This window comes from Amia ocellicauda, chromosome 4 (assembly GCF_036373705.1).
Source record: "Amia ocellicauda isolate fAmiCal2 chromosome 4, fAmiCal2.hap1, whole genome shotgun sequence".
Classification (NCBI taxonomy): Eukaryota; Metazoa; Chordata; class Actinopteri; order Amiiformes; family Amiidae; genus Amia; species Amia ocellicauda.
In genome coordinates, this window is record NC_089853.1 from 16956718 (window position 1) to 16971742 (window position 15025).

Consider the following 15025-nt stretch of genomic DNA (forward strand, 5'->3'; position numbering starts at 1 on the left):
CCAGAGAGACTGAGTTGGAGCTGCTTTCTCTCGATTCCCCTCTCTCAAATTTTTTCGGGTTTTTAAAAGGCCGTCTTCAGTCACAATTGCAGAATTATCTGCACTCACCAACAGCCATGACAAGAAAATAAGGTTAATTGTTGGGAAAGAATGAACTCTGGAATAGAATTAATAACCACAGGAAAATAGGAGGCTCTAATGGACCTGTTGACCCATTCTTCATAACACACATAACATGCTTCCACCTTCAATCCTCATTCTGTCTGGCTCAGTTGTCCTTATAGCTAAAGCCATGCCGGTTTAGGCTTCAGTCTTAATCCAAATCCAGTCACTTTTTCGATTGGTTTGAACTCTATATTCTTAATTCACTTCAAACAAGATAAGACAGTCGTGATTTTTCATTAGAATAAAATAAATCTTAGAGTGAGATGTAATCACTGCATTTAAAATAATTTTAAATTAGCCAACACATTCTAGACATCTAGCAGTCTTGTATTTTTTAAATATTTCTCCTGACAGCTGCTCTGCATTTAAATGTCTACTGGTGTCTTTCTCCACACACCCACATGAAAGTGGTATGAGGCTTTCTGGTAGTAGTCTGGTAGATTTGCCTCATACGTTTATTATGAGGGCCATATCATTTATAGAGAAGTTGGTGGGGGGGAAGGCGATGGTGAAAACTTGTCTTCTGCACAATCCCACAACAAACCAAGTCAACTAGAATTTCCACAGAGTATGTGTTATTTTTATCACCCCCACCTTAAATAACCACAGTTTGTTGTTAATACATCAGCTACGGCTGTGTGGTAACTTCACACTGCAGTTAATGAGGCAGGGTGCAACTCAATAGCAGACAGCATATGCAGTGCAAAAAAATCCAGAGTGCTGAAGTCACAGTTGCTAAGGTGACATTTACTTCAGTTATCCATCACAGAAATTAGGCATTGCCTGAATACTCCCTATCATCGGATTCACCCCTTCTCCAAAACAGAGTTCATTATACAGGCCATCATGCAGTCTCTAGCTAAGAAGCCATCAGATTCACGGACTCCCTCCATTCAACGAAAACACTGAATGCACTAGTGTTCAGTACATCAAGACTTATATAACTGGCCTGGCAATCAGACTTTTCAAAGTACAACATAAAATTGAGGAGGCGGATTAAACCCATTCATTCGTGAACAAAATGCTAAAATCAACAAAACATTAAGCATCCATTAAGGCCCTAATCCTGCTCAGTATCTTTTGGGTCAGGGACTGAATTGTTAGTTTTTTTGTTTGTTTGTTTGTTTTCAACCAGTGAATCACATAATAGTTATACATAATAAGACCTGTTTAAAACTGAAATACCCTTCAAATACAGTCATGTGCACAAGTTTAGGCAGGTGTGAAAAGTCAGGGATTTTGTAGGTATATAGTCAGGTATATGATTAAACAATTATACCAAACAGGTGCTAATGATCATCAATTCAATATGTAGGTTGAAACACAATCATTAACTGAAAGAGAAACAGCTGTGTTGGAGGAATAAAACTGCGTGAGGAACAGCCAAGACAGTTTACTGTCAAAGGTCATACACCATGGCAAGACTGAGCACAGCAACAAGACACAAGGTAGTTATACTGCATCAGCAATGTCTCTCCCAGGCAGAAATTTCAAGCCAGACAGGGGTTTCCAGATGTGCTGTCCAAGCTCTTTTGAAGAAGCACAAAGAAACGGGCAACGATGAGGATCGTAGACACAGTGGTCGGCCAAGGAAACTTACTGCAGCAGATGAAAGACACATCATGCTTACTTCCCTTCGCAATCGGAAGATGTCCAGCAGTGCCATCAGCTCAGACTTGGCAGTAAACCGTGGGACCCTGGTACACCCATCTACTGTCTGGAGAAGTCTGGTCAGAAGTGGCGTTCATGGAAGACTTGCGCCCAAAAAGCCATACCTCCAACGTGGCAAAAAGGCCAAGCGACTCAACTATGAACGAAAACACAGGAACTGGGGTGCAGAAAAATGGCAGCAGGTGCTCTGGACTGTTTGAAAATTTGAAATATTTGGCTGTAGCAGAAGGCAGGTTGTTTGCCGAAGGGCTGGAGAGCAGTACACGAATGAGTGTCTGCAAGCAACAGTGAAGCATGGTGGAGATTCCTTGCAAGTTTGGGGTGGCATTTCTGCAAATGGAGTTGGGGATTTGGTCAGAATGAATGGTCTCCTCAATGCTGAGAAGTACAGGCAGATACTTATCCATCATATTTCTGCAAATGGAGTTGGGGATTTGGTCAGAATGAATGGTCTCCTCAATGCTGAGAAGTACAGGCAGATACTTATCCATCATATTTCTGCAAATGGAGTTGGGGATTTGGTCAGAATGAATGGTCTCCTCAATGCTGAGAAATACAGGCAGATACTTATCCATCATATTTCTGCAAATGGAGTTGGGGATTTGGTCAGAATGAATGGTCTCCTCAATGCTGAGAAGTACAGGCAGATACTTTTCCATCATGCAATGCCATCAGGGAGGCATCTGATTGGCCCCTAATTTATTCTGCAGCATGACAACAACCCCAAACATACAGCGACAGTCATTAAGAACTATCTTCAGAATAAAGAAGAACAAGGAGTCCTGGAAGTCATGGTATGCCCCCCACAGAGTCCTGATCTCAACATCATCGAGTCTGTCTGGGATTACATGAAGAGAGAGAAGCAACTGAGGCTGCCTAAATCCACAGAACAACTGTAGTTAGATCTCCAAGATGTTTATGCCAACCTACCTGCCGAGTTCCTTCACAAACTGTGTGCAAGTGTACCTAGAAGAATTGATGCTGTTTTGAAGGCAAAGGGTGGTCACCAAATATTGATTTGTTGTAGATTTTTCTTCTGTTCACTCACTTTGCATTTTGTTAATTGATAAATATAACCTATTAAGATGTCTAATTTTGAAAGCATTCTTACTTTACACAATTTTTTCACACCTGCCTAAAACTTTTGCACAGTACTGTATGTGTGAAGTGAGACATAAAACAATCTATACAGTGATTCAACATGCCATGCAAGACTCACTAGGCTAGAAAACTTTTCTTTAGAAAGCTATAAACAACAAAACATAATGACTATCAAATAGTTGTCTGTCCTTACATAGAGAAGAACCTCATCAATCATTACACTAAAGGTCAATGGCTGGGTAAATCATATCCTTATCTGAGGAGAACCTGTATGGCACCTGTTGTCGCATTGCTTAGCTGTAGTCCCAGTGGTTGTCCCTGTAAGGCTTGGGAAAGGTCTGTCGGCTGATGAACAATTTAGGCTTCCTGGATTCAAAGGCAACGGTGTGAATTCGTAAAGCGCTTGTGTGTGGTTTACATTTACATGCAAGATAATGCTCTGTTGCTAACACCTACAATCTGCCTGCCTCAGTCACAGGAGATTCGAAGTTAATACGCCACTGCCAGAAAATCCTTCCGAGGGTGACATGAAGCTACCCGGTGCATGAAGATGCTATCGAGAGGACCGCCTTGTGGATCAAAGTCAGTATGAGCGCAAATAGAAAATGTCAATCCTATTATTTCATCAGTGTTATTTACCTGAACAGGCCAAGGAAACGCTACCATTTACAGGAGACTTCACCGACTGCCGCTATGGAGGGTCACAAGGGCAACATGTTTTATAGGTCATCACTGGCTTTGTACAGGGAAAAGGTTTACTACGTTTACTAAGTTTACTAAGAACTCGTGCAGAATGAAAATCGGAAGACCCCACAGCCCTCAAGGACTGGATTAAAGGACTCCTGACTACCAGCCAACTTAAAGCCAGGTTTCAATTATTCTTGATAGGTCTAAAAGAGTCATGGATAGCTCCCTCCTTCAGCAAATCCCTTGTTTGATCTTAAAAGGCTTGTGAATCCTGACATACAACCCCAAAACTAATATATTTGGCATCTCTTTAATTTATTTTATTTTATTGGGGTCCTTCAATCTTTTTAAAAATCCCTCTCTCAGGAGGGCCAGAAGGTAAGCTAGCTTGGAGCCTTAGGACATGTCCATTCCTGCTGGACCCTGAAAGTGATAAACTACTCTTTCATTCTGTTCCAGTAAAGCTTGTCCTGGGGCCTTCAGCCATGCTCCACACAGTGCATATGACACCTTATCAGACAAAATGAAATTAGCTCTCACTGGGAAACTGCCATCTCCCCACTGCTCCCCCTATCCACACCACTGACCAGAAGAAACTGCTAAGATTGTAGGTAATTAAGTGAGTCATGCTACACCTTTATGACCTAGACAGCATGTAAGGTATGGGAGCATTTACTGACAATACCTTCAGTGCAAAAAACAGAGCCCCTTAGACTTTCTGGTATTCCAATGATGTATTGCAACTCACTATTCATTAGCAAATGCTAATGGTAAGAGTACATTTTACAGTCAATGGAGGAAAAACAATTTCATGCGGCATAGATTAAAAGATGAAAATAAAATAAACGTGGACATCTTGTGGAGACAAGACACAAAATTGATTTCATAAGTCAGGCACTCAGGTCTATTCACACATAACTGTATATTCACATAAGGTTTTAACACTGATCTGGAAAACTGCATACCCTTGCAAATGTACGTGACTGTAAACCTCTCTTATGCACTGTATCAGTAATTTCTGTGAATAGTGACTGCTGCAAAGATTACAATTTCTCATGACTTGCAACGCTTATACAAACAGCTGCCTAAGAAGGTAGACTGTAATTCCTCAATGACTGCTGTCGATATCCTACGTTGCCTGTTCTTTGAGAGATGGTAGGCTTAATATCAATTCAGAGGTATTAAATCTACGAGCCAAACAGATTGCTCTTTGAAATCCGACCCACTGAGTGGAAAAGTCTCTGTTTCTGTGGATTTCTGCTTGGAATCGATTTTCCTTCTGGATCGATCCTGCTTGGTGACTTCACTATTTAAGTTAAAAACCACCAGATCGGATCAAGAGATTTTCCCAGAAGTACCACAGACATTCCTGAGCTGGACTGGGAAAATGCACATTTTCATTCTCTATTTATAAAAGCTGTGCATTTCTCGATAGGTACAATACAGTGAGTGCACTGTAAATCAGGGAAAGGCAGAGAAAGGGGACTTTAGTTATTCTATTAGTTTTTTTTATTTTGCTTTTTTTTAATGTAACTCCACTCTAAAGTCCCTTGGCACACCCCAGTAAATTGATGCAGTTCCCAGCAATTTAATTTCAATAGCTGCAAAAGCCAATCTCTAGAGCCCGATTCTGTGTACTCAACACACAAGGTGGTCAGGTCTGGGTTAAAGGAAATGGGATTTATCTGCAATGAGCTCCAGGTGTGCGTAAATATGTGCAGTGTAAAGCCTTCAAAAAATGTTTCTGGGTTTCTAACTGTACTGGCTTTAAAATGCAAATCTCTGCTTCCTGCTGGTTTGTTTTATACAAAAGAGCTGTCATGGCTTTTTGACTAAACAGACACTTTTCTGTGTAACCTCTTATTTTGCAGTATAGTTTTTGTGAAGTTTAATTGAGAAGAAGAAAGTGCTATGTTGTTCGCCGTATAGAAACATTTTGAACCAAAGGAAAGTTGCACAGACAAGTTAATTTATTTCATAATAAGGGGCAATTGTTCTCAAGCATTCAAGTGACGGCTTACAATAGCAGCTTTCTCATAAATAGTAACAGAGTATCTGAAAATAGACAAAATATAGACAGAAAGTGGACTATATCATCTTTCTTAGAATGGTACCAGAAAAGCTTGTGGATAATTGTACTAGAATAGGATGTGGTACGTTTTGAAGAAAGCATTCATACAACATCTTAGGTTTTCTTGGAGTGAGTGGGGCCTTCATGAAAACTAGTGGCCCGTGACACAGCAGACTGAATGACCATTACAGTGAATTGGAACTCCAGGACCTCTCTTAACTGCAGGCTTCAGTTACTTTGTCTCATTTTGTAAACCAAAAGGCACTTTGATGATGTTATGAGGGCACTGGTAGCAGTGCTACCCAGGAGCAATTATCTTCATAATGACAACTCTTTCAGGTGGCCAGGCCACATTTCACTGCCAGGCTCTCCCCTAGCTAAAGTCTGCTTATGGAAAATTTAGGTCAGCCACAGTTTAAGCTTTTCTGTTTGGCAACCAAGCACATGTTTGTGTGAATTATATCAAAATTCTGTTTATTCAGTTTCTGGTGTTTATCTACTGGGATAAAGAGTGGCTTTCACAAGTGGTGGCTTTAAAGTCTGTCCAGGATATGGAGTAGTCAAGGGGAGCTTGCTGTTTGCCAGATATCACCAGGGGGGATGCAAAACAAACTGTAAAAGAATTCCCTGTTCTAATATTCATTCCTACTCTGTAACTTTGAATGCTGTAGCCCCAACAAGCTCACTATTAGACCATTACTGAATTCAGACTATGTCATCCTTTGGATTTCCTAAACATATGGTAACTCAAGGGAAATGGTGTTGTCATAGATTTCTGTAAAATATTTAGATACATTTTTTGATTAACATTTATGTAGGTCTCTTAATATATATTAACATCACCATCAGCCTCGATCCACTGCTGGATATACATATATATATATATATATATATATAAACAAAGAGGTCGATTCTTTTTTGTTACGATTTTTATATTTAACATTTGCTTTCTCTCACTTACAAAGGCTCTGTGATTGTTAGAGGTAGAAATAATAATAATAATAATAATAATAATAATAATAATAATAATAATAATAATAATAATAATAATATAAAACATTCTGTGCATATTATCCAGAGTATGCAATCAGTCATTTTTTCATATTTCATATTTCCAATTTCTGCAACATCCTTCTCTGTCTTTTTCAGCACATTTTGACAGTTGCTCTAAAGAAGATAACAATCAAGCAGGCCTGAAGGCCTGAAAATCATTGTAGAACTTCACTGCCTAAAAAAAAACATCTTACAAGTGACAACCTATTCATTTAATAAAATAACTGTCATTACAATCTTGTGTTATTATGGACAGATACAAAATGCAGGGTAGAAGGTGGGTTATGAGAGAAAATTAAATTTAAAAATATATGATTATACAATGGAGACTAAACAGGAATAAAAGGTGGATTCTTCCAACCTGGCAGACCGCAGCACCAAAAGACAGTCCCGCTCTCCTACCTTGCCCTAGGCGATCTGTCCTGCTTTAACAGTCCCAGAGCAGATAACATTGAAACAACATTTTACTCTCTGAAGGAGACTGGTTTCACATCATATGAAATAAAAACAGCTCTGTGTTTGAGATTTTTACTGTGATTTATTAACATAATTCAACTGATTCAAGAATTAACTTTTTGGAAAGCAGTGCCTTTTTATTGCACCAAATAAGGAAACATTGCACATCCTTTCTGTAAAGATCAAGAGACAAAAACAAGGTCCATTTGTTTTAGTTACCATGAGAGTGCCTCCACTTCAAGACAATGATTTCCCTGTATTTCTGTCTGAATACACTCCAACTGCACCATTTCCTGTTAGAAGTCCCACCGGGCAGTAGACTATATATAGCCATAAGCTACTTTACAGGTGACTTGCTGAATCTGCCCTCCACCTACCTCATGGGTAGAGAGATAGCACATAAGTGGATACCAGAATGGCGGAGGTGTTACATCAAAGCACAAAGACACACATTACGCAATATGATCATTTCTCACTTTGTCCGTCATTAAATGTACAAACACAAGGGTGAAAGAAAGAAATGCAGCACAATGCTTCTTTCCCATGGTGCTCATTAGAGTTTTCTTGAGGCAGTAGAGGGAATATGCATTTTTCAATTTATTTAATATAACATCTTCTAACTGAACACACATACTGCCCCTCCCGAACACATACACAACCCCCTCCTATCTTTGTAATTTATGACCTGCAAAACAAATTGTCCTTGACTGACAATCTAATGCTTTTTCTGTTACAGTGCAGAACTAGAAGGTTGGCTTAAGGGTATTGCCACATGTATAATGTATAGACAACACTGTAAGCACTGAATCCACATTCATGTCATTATGTCTTTTGAAGTGCTTGGTTAGAGAAGACCTACACAAATGCATATTTTACAGTTATTTATAAAACAACACCTCAGTGTCTTTAACAGGCACAGTGCTATACCAGCCAGTTCAGGGACAAAGGTGCAAGTTCACTATTCACAAATGCACTGCAAAAATTATAATCCGTATAATAACACAGAAAACATAAAAATGTGTATGTAAGTATATTAATAATGAAATAATTTGTACAATTAATTTATTTACATCAACTATATGTATATCAATTATTTTTTGTGCAATATAGTTTTATCTCCTCTAACTCTCTTTCAATCTTCCAATGATGTCACATTTTCAATTGTTCTCAAATCCATTAATTTATTTTTCTATCCCGTCATTCCCACTCCAAAGCCTGGAACACTTCAAGAGTTGCTGTGAAGAGTTTTGCAGAGATTGTGTCTCCTTGGCATACTGCTTTGCAGATCTCAATCTTGTTAGTGTCTTGGTTGAGTTGGATTGTTGATGTGGCATTATTATAGGTATATTTAATAAGAGTTCTATAGATTTCCTCAATGTTTTGATGTTATTAAAACTCTGATGACTGAGTCTGTAATGCTTTCTCATAGTCAACAAAGCTCTGGCACAGAGGAAGCTCATAGTTTCTGCATCTTTCCAATACTTCTCATACAACTAGTATATGATCCATCATGTTATATCCACCTCTGAATGCTGCTTGTTCTCTTAGTTGGGTGAAATCCATTATGTCTTGAAGGCATTATGCTAATATCTTTGTATGAGATGGGAAGTAGACTAATGAGCTTGTGAAGGAGAATGATGGTTGCACTGTTCCAGTTATCTTGTATTTGTTTAATTCTGAGATACGTTTTCTGAGACAGAATTTTCTCAATTTCTTTGCCAGCTTCTTTCAGGATTTCCATTGTGATTGGCAAAGTCTGCTTCTTCTGGAATCACATCTAGTATTTCATTAGTGTTCATGGAAACCTCTTCTTTACTGCTGTCATCACTAGTATATAGGTACTATATATAGGAGAAAACTAAAGAAGAAACCAAACAAGCCAATCAACATGAATCTCAGAAATCATCATGGAGTACAAATTAGAATTGAAGATCCAATTTAGTGTCCAAGAAGACTTAGGTGCATGACAGATGTGCAATAAAATAATGAGGGACACCATGGAAATTGCATGAGCATTTGGAGAACTCAGTACATTACAACAAGATACAAAGATACAAGAGAACTTACAAAGAGAAATAAAGTAGTTAATACCCCAAATCAAACATGAATTACATTGAGCTGTGAAAAAACAGTAAGTAAACATATTACTGAAGATGTAAAAATGTTTAACAGCAACTGTATTAAAGAAACCATTGAAAATATTGTGAACATCAAAAATGCAAAACAACGCCTCCAAATAGTAAAGAATCAAACTATTGCCCTGAAAATGATGATGGCACAATGATGAAAAACCGAAATGAAATTATTAGAAGAGTGGAGAATGAAGAATTTTTCAAAAACCTATACAGTAGTGATACACACACACACATATATATATAACAGCTTATAAGATTTAAAGCTTTTTCGTAGATTAACACGAGTTTTGAAAGTCATTGCCTTGCAAATTTTAATGGAGTTTTATATGTAGATGTCTTCCTCTATGCCAGTATAATTTATTTAATAGTCCTCAATGCAGTATTTTTTTATTTTTCAATCTTAAAAGCGTTGAAGCATTTGAGTATAAATAAATGCCACATAATCCCCTAGAGGTTTACAAAATGTAATGCTGGTAACAAGAAGACCATCAATATGTCCCATCTACAAGGTTATAATGGATTAGCCAATGGATATCCTTCCCCATTAGGCCTTTTTCTCAGCAATCTGTAGTGATATCTCAATGATGTATTTCATGTACCCTCTTCCCAAACAGCGTGTAATGGCATTCAATAACCCGAGCACACAGTCGTAAATCATTGCGTGAAATAAAGGTCATCTGACTGCCACACACCCCTCTCCTTTTGTAACCTCTCGTTAGAAAGGGATGTCTTTAGTCTGATGATAAGTTAGAGAGAGAAATAAATAAAGGAGTCAAGACCCTCTTTTTTTAAGGCTGGGAAAAAAAAGAAGGAAAAAAACCCTTATACTTCAACAGGAAAAGTAAGGCCTTTGACTGGAGACTGTGAGTAAACATTCGGATTTGAAAACGCTGGCAGAAGCAATCTCCCAGTATCCTTTCTGCCTGATCCGCTGACAGCCTGATAGCGATATATCTTGCGGAGAGCTTCCCCAACTGCAATAACTCAAACGCTCCCCGCCAATCACCTCAATAAATTACAGCCTATCTCCCTCAGAGGCAGCACATCCATTCAGCCCAGCACAGGTGGCTCCTCCACTGAGGGAGCAGACAGCTGGTGGACGGTGCTGTGTCGGGTTCAGCGTTCAGGGACAGAGAGAGGACACATGCTAATGGTGGGCGAGCATAACTTTTCCCTGAAGGTAGACAAGGCCAATAGCCAGAGGTCGCAACGCAAGGAAGATTCTAAACTTAATAATGAGGGCGGTACTTTTAACAGTCCTCTAAAAGTACCTATAGTGTAGTGTACAGTAGCAGGCCAATTCAACGGCCTCTCCAAGTCCATACACAGATAAATACAAAGGCATTTTCCATTTTTGCAGACAGCTCACCATAATCTGTGGTAGTGGTAGATTCAGACAGACTGAAAAATATACATGCAATGCGGTCATTGTGACACAGGTTTGCCTACATAGAGGGCTTTCACAGGGAATGTGACAACTTTCCAGTGCACTCTTGCTGTGAAGGACATGCCTTGTGTGCGTATAACACATTTGTTTGCAGCCAAGTGTCAGTAAACACAAATAATTAAAAAAATGACCTTATGCGGGTCTCTCGACACTGACATTTGGGACTGATATCCAGAGGAGGTACTATCGTAGAGGATGCACACTTGGTGCGAGTGATGGACAGGCCAGGTTTCTAGCTCATCAGTCTTTGGGGACATACTTCAAACCTGGTTCTGATGTAGGAAAGAGGCTGATTCACTGTCCAGTGGACTGCAGAAGAGACCTCATAAATATTGAAGCCTGAATGCCTAGTGACTCAAGACCACCTATTGCCCTTATCCTATGCCTGTCAAAACCCAGGACAATACAGGTAACAACTATCTTTGTGTTTTAAAATCACAGGATTGTGGCAATGGTGGCGGTGGGGAAGTGGCATTGATCACATCACAGTGCTTGCAATTTGTCTCCTTTTACATACAAGCAAATTAACTAAAGCTGGATATGTAGACATTATAAATTGAAATCACCTTTTCTTTCCACTATCTGGTAATCTTAAGGGAAGTCATTACTAATGGAAATAATTACCAAGCCAGTGGCTCAACAAATGATTCCTCAGTTTGCATAATTGTGACTCACAGTAACCATGCTGCTTAGGTATGGCAGTTGACATCTAAAACACAGTCCAGCTGAAGGCCGCTGTTGCCTAGACTGTTTTGCTAGTGTTTTGTTAATGCAGTAGTCTGACACATGGGACCAGGTGGTTGTAATGCGAAATTGTGTAATTTAGACCTACACAAAATACACTCAGTGTGAATCCCCAGGTCTTAGGAACAGAAATGTAATTTCACTTGAGTGATAGGTTACCAAATTGTGATGAAATACAGCTTTCATAGGCCTACATTAGCATGGGTCATAAAACTATGAGTATGCTTTTTTAGTGTTTATGTTGCCTTCTAAGGCCTATGTATTGTTAATTGTGTGCTGTATTGGCTTCAGTCCACAAAGCTAGTAAGACCAATAATATAACACCACCTAGTATGTTAAGACCAAAAATATATTTTGAATTTCAAAGATGTTAGCAAGCATTCATGGCTAGGGGTTGCATAGAAGAGCCTTTAATTTGGAAATAAACACATTGGGTTGAAAGAATAAAGAGGCTCTATACTGTAGAGAAATGTTGTCATGCTTACTTTAAAGGAAAAACTTGCATTCATACCTGCACATGACACATCCAACTCCTGGGTAATAGAGTTACATAAAATAACTGTAGACATGCAATGCAGTCAGAAACCACTCCAATCAGTTAATAATCCATCATTCATAAAGAGTACCTGGCACGAATTCTCTTTACTACAAGAAAGATCACATTCACAAGTCTTACACTGTTATGTCTTGCAGGAATCCTCCATTGTCACTGACTGTACTAACACCTATATAATTACAATATAAAAAAAGACACCTCAATACATACAAAGAAGAAAAAACTATTATCTAGTCTTTTTTTGGTTGGTAAAAAAAGGTATATTACTCTCTTGGGAAGAGCCTAACCTGCCACCTTCACCTTTCTGGAGAAATCTATTATTGGATAATACACCTTGAGAAAATGTCATTCTCCTTGAATTACAAACGTGATAATTTAAAAAAACATATGGAACAAGGCATACAATTATCTTCCTAACATCCACCTACACAAATGACTTTCAGAACACGGATGTAACTATATTCACATTTACTGTAGTTTATTTAATTTAACTATTGCACTGGATTGTGGAATGTAGGACGAGGGCTAACTGTTAGGAGCTGGATGTATCACTGTTGTTTTAGTAAATTGTTTATTTAATGTTGTATTGTCTGATATTCATTCATTCATATTCTGCTCATTATTAATACAACTATAAATAGAAAACAAGTAAAATTATACACTAACCAAAATAAAATAACCAATTAAATGAATACAAATGAACACAATAAATTAACAGAGTGACTAAGCAAATAGTAGGTTAATCTACACAAACAAATAAGTGCAGTCTGAGATGCTTTCAAAAATGTACAATATATTGAATGTTAATTATCAGGAAAACTGTAGAGAACCTTTTCAGTCTTGCAAATCAAACTTACTTGACCATTCTGCAGTCTTCACAATTTAGGAGTCAGATTCATAGGTACATGTATGTCTGCCATCATAAAAGAAGTGTGGGAAAGAATTTCTGGTGCAGGAAAAAGAGATGTTATGTTACACTTGCTTATGTTATGTTGTCTATACAGGATACGACTGCTGTACTGTAACCACTGTAACTAAACTCCAGGTGTTAGCCTGACAGGTCTTCATTCAGACACACTTCAGAGCTTATGCAACCCTGAGAGCATCATTAGAAATCATCTTAAATTGATTTCTCCAGTGCAAATATGCCACCAGGGCACCAGAGCCAATGTATGACTTGGAGTTTGTGTTCCTGGTAACATGCACTGTTCATCCTGTTATAACTGAAAAATGAACTGTAGATGAAAGTAAAACATTTTTTTTTTTTAAATCAAGAAATTATATGCACAGTTGGGTAGTTTCCGCCTGTCCAACCAGGCCAGTCAGTCCGAAACCTGCCGTGCTGTGAGGAGGGCAAAGGTTCTTGCCAGCTTCAAGGCTCTGCACAATTCGCTTCTTCTAGCTGTCTGCTTAATAGCATTTATCTACAGGCTATTATGTATTCCACAGGTTACTCATTTGCATAGTAATCTCACACATTTGCTAATGGATGTCAGAAGTTGTGAGTAACATGACTTGACAGACTGCCTGTCTTTATTTTTGTATCACTTCAGAAGAACACACTGAAAACTAGGAGGTCCAGGCTAGGCACCCACCCCATCCGTCACACTCACACATTGAAAGTCATAAACCCAAAACGATGCCACAGAGTAACAGGCAAGGTTAAGTACAGTCCCTCCCTTGCTTTCATATTTTATTAGGAAGCTTACCTAAATGCATTAGGCCTTAAAGAAGAGCACTTTCCATCTTTTGCCAGCACATTCTACTCCCCCCCCACCACCACACCCGGGACATTCGGCACCAGCACAGCCACATGGCAGTGCATTCTCGTTTCAGCACTAAATTAAAACTCCTTCCCAATTAAAAAGGGTTTTCCCCCTTGAAGTCTTATTATATTCCTTCCCGGCCACGCTATGTCAAAGCAAAATGCTCTCCTGCATCTCTTCAGAAGCTTTCCGTCCTTGCCACCTGTTCCCTTAATTAAAACACGCATCATTAGGAGAGACAGATCTGGGAGGCTGTGCTCTCCAGGGAAATCATCCGAGTGCACAGAGAGGAAGAGACATCATGACTGAGGCAGAGATGCCTGATCCTCACAGTGCAGCGCTATAACTACTGCGACTGGCATCGTGAGGGATTCAACTTGGAGACAGCCACAGGAAAGTTAAGTCTGAACAGAGAGGGATATTAGGCCTTGAGACTGAATTCCTAACTGTTTGGAGAAGAGGATCAGTAATTTTGAATATTCTATTGAGGAAAGACTTCCAGGTCAAGATCATACTTCCTGGGAAAGTATGTTTTCAATATGCACTGTTTGAAGTGCCATCTTGCAAAAAATAAGAAGTTTCTTGGTCTTTGCAATAAACATTTTTATTTTAACTAAGGGCCGGATTAAATCAAAACTTTGACCCACCCGCTCATAGCGGTTACATTTCTGATTAAAAGAAAGTGGCATCTTACTAAAACTGATGCCGCAACTGAGTACAGTTCTGTAGTTTTCTAATAGCGGGTGGGTCAAAGTTTTGATTTAATCTGGCCCTAAATGTCTAAATGCACTTTTGAGCATTATACAACAACACGTATGAACAGACATGTATGGATGGGCACTCTTTGTCAGTCTTAAGAAATGATAATTCAGTGCACATATCACAGAAAACTGGGATTCTCTCTTACCTCAGGTTTCCACGGCAACTTGGTCTGCTTTTGGCTAAGAAATTTCCTCATTTCAGTCGGGTCCCTGTTCTCCTCCCAAAATGTGTTTTGGCCTTCTTCCTGTTAGACAACAATGTCATGACAGTGATGAATAGCAGTTTCATTCAAAGATGCCACACAAAGTAACAGCATAAGAAAAATACAATTGAGAACCATAACAACAGAGAACAATGCCTCTGACTTCTATATTTTTTAATTCCTCTCTTCAAGGCAGAGTTGAGATAAAA

The 15025-nt window shown here is 38.9% G+C and overlaps 1 protein-coding gene across 1 annotated transcript in view; it reads right to left on the reverse strand.

Moving 5' to 3' along the window:
• b4galnt4a (beta-1,4-N-acetyl-galactosaminyl transferase 4a) overlaps positions 1-15025 on the reverse strand; it is a 171700-nt gene that overhangs the window by 63473 nt on the left and 93202 nt on the right. Inside the window, exon 5 of the mRNA XM_066701130.1 lies at positions 14760-14858. Coding sequence (XP_066557227.1) covers positions 14760-14858 — 99 coding nt within the window. The remainder of the gene's footprint in view (positions 1-14759; positions 14859-15025) is intronic.